Consider the following 2458-nt stretch of genomic DNA (forward strand, 5'->3'; position numbering starts at 1 on the left):
AACACCCCAATTGTAAGACTGCTTTTACACAGTAAATTATTGAATTCAATTCTGCTCGCTTATGAAAGAGAGGGGGTGAGAAGAAAAGGGACGAGTACACATGCGTCTGTACCGTGAAGTAGTTTCGACTTTCTTGCTTTGCTTTTAACCTTTTCGTTGTTTCCCATTTAAAGAACCAAAAACTTGAATTCAACAGAATTGAAGCGTGTAAAAGCAAATAGAAACCACATAAGAGAATCAGCAAGCATTGCTTTCAAGTACTTGAATCATGTAAATCGGGTGTACCAATGTTAACGTGGTTACGGTTCACGATGCAGAAAATGAAGGTGGCGCCATTCGGGGACCGCTAACCCTCTCTTCGTCGATTTGAAAGCATCCACCTATTCGCTGACATCACACAATACTTTTGTTTACATTCACTGTTGCCAACTTGGTGCTTTTCGCACTAAATTTAATGGGTATGCAAAACGCGAAAATTTTAGAGTTTGGTGCTTGGTGCGTTTTTGGTGCTTTTATTTTTAGTTTGAAGTAGAGATGGGTACGGGCCGGAATATTTGCTGTCAGCACGAACTCGTGCGTGCATGGGAATATGCACGAAATAGCCCCTTTCTTATATTACGTTTCCACCAAAGTGAAACCCTGGGTTTGCAGGTTTTGGGTTTGAGAGAGTTGTCAACTGTTTCGACTGCGTGTTTGATCAAAATTGTGTTGAAACTGTCATTCGTTTGTTTACTTTTCTATCGCCACGTGCTACAATTCTTAAATGGTGCCTAAAATTAAAATCGTTATATTGATTTTGTCATTTTATTTTAAAATAATAGATAGTGAGGTGACGACATATTATTTAAAAAAGAAGATAAGAGAAAATAAAATGCTTTTGTCTATTGCTGCCAATTTACTGGACCCAACAATAGTGCGTTCACAAAGTGTCTGGTGTTTGGTATGTTAGCAATTTGAAGATACAAATTTTGGTTTATAATGAATATATTTTAGGAACATTCCAGTACCTTTTGGGAAGTAGACTGCCAGAAGAATGGCTCTAAGTTTTTCAAAGAGAATTTCCGGATGAAAAAATCCAGCTTTGACGAATTATGTAGTCTCCTAAAAAAAATGACCAAAAAGGACACAAATTATCGGGATGCAATTCCACTAGAAAAGCGCGTTGCAATTGCTCTTTATGCATTAGGATCTTCTAGTGAATATAGGTCAATTGCACACTTGTTTGGAGTAGGCAAAGCTACTGTTTGCAAAATATTTATTGAGTTTTGCAATGAAGTTTGGGCAAGTTTGGCGCCAATTTATTTAAACAATTTTCCCCTTAAAAGGTCGCAAATTGAGCAAGGAGTTGCAGATTTCAATGCAATGGGTTATCCACAATGTATTGGAGCTATAGGTAGGCTTAAAAGTAATGCGATGGAAAAGAACTTTTATCAGAAACGGTTTTATAATACAGATGGATGTCATATAGAGATACACCCAAAAAAAGAAGAAGCCATTGATTATCACAACTACAAAGGGTGGTATTCAGTCGTACTGTTGGCTTTAGTAGACGCAAAATATAGATTCAGTTATATCCATTGCGGCAGCCCAGGAAGGTGCAATGATTCCTCAATTTTTGAAAAGTCGTCTCTAAAACGGGAGCTGCAGGAATGCGCACTCCTTGATGAATTGAGCTGGCAGTATGGATCCACAAAAATACCAGTGCACGTTATAGGTGACTCAGCCTTTCGCCTATCTCAGCATTTAATGAAGCCATACCCGCATAGCGTAAACAACACACCTGAACAAAAAAAATTCAACTATAGATTATCCAAGTGTCGACGTGTTGTGGAAAATGCTTTTGGCCATTTAAAAGCCAGGTGAATACAAAGAAACGTTCTTGTCTCTTTCCAACATGATTAAATTTGTATGCTATTTTAGATTTAGAAGAATTGGAAAAGGCGTGGATAATCACATAAAAAATGCAAACACTGTGATTTGTGCTGCATGCGTTTTACACAATTTTTTAATTGCACAGAAGGACTCTATCGTAGAGAATTGGGTAGTAGAAATGCAACGAGATAGCAGGTGCAACCCGCAATGCAGCAACAACCAAAGTGATCGATCTGAAGGAGAATTGATAAGAAATTCTTTAAAGGAATATTTCCGTAAGTATATTTTTTAAAAAATTGTTTTACTTTCCCATGAATCATCAGGGTCGAATCACAATATATGCTTCTACTCCCAAAACACTAATTGATGAGACATAAGGCGTTAATAAACGTTAAAAATTCATTTATTTTAAGATCACTGAATAATGACATAAATTTACAGAAATAAAAAATTCAAAGCTAGCACAAAATTCACAAAAATTAATCAAACTTAAAAAAATTAATCAAAGTTTCAAACTTTTCATTAAGAACTTTAAGAATATTTTCGAGTATGCAGTTTTGTATCACGTTTAATTTTAGTACAACAA

The 2458-nt window shown here is 36.0% G+C and overlaps 1 protein-coding gene across 1 annotated transcript; it reads left to right on the plus strand.

Annotated features, from left to right (window-relative positions):
• Positions 1 to 627: 627 nt before the first annotated feature.
• LOC108370507 (putative nuclease HARBI1) lies at positions 628 to 2147 on the plus strand (the record flags this gene model as incomplete). The annotated part of the gene is made up of 4 exons (XM_017625833.1): positions 628 to 940; positions 994 to 1393; positions 1454 to 1859; positions 1921 to 2147. Coding segments are annotated over exons 1-4 (1210 nt in total), but the record flags the coding sequence as incomplete, so codon positions are not given.
• Between the last annotated feature and the right edge of the window lie 311 nt (positions 2148 to 2458).

This window comes from Rhagoletis zephyria, unplaced genomic scaffold, assembly GCF_001687245.7.
Source record: "Rhagoletis zephyria isolate East Lansing unplaced genomic scaffold, Rhagoletis_zephyria_1.1 Rzeph_scaffold_04285, whole genome shotgun sequence".
Taxonomy (NCBI): Eukaryota; Metazoa; Arthropoda; class Insecta; order Diptera; family Tephritidae; genus Rhagoletis; species Rhagoletis zephyria.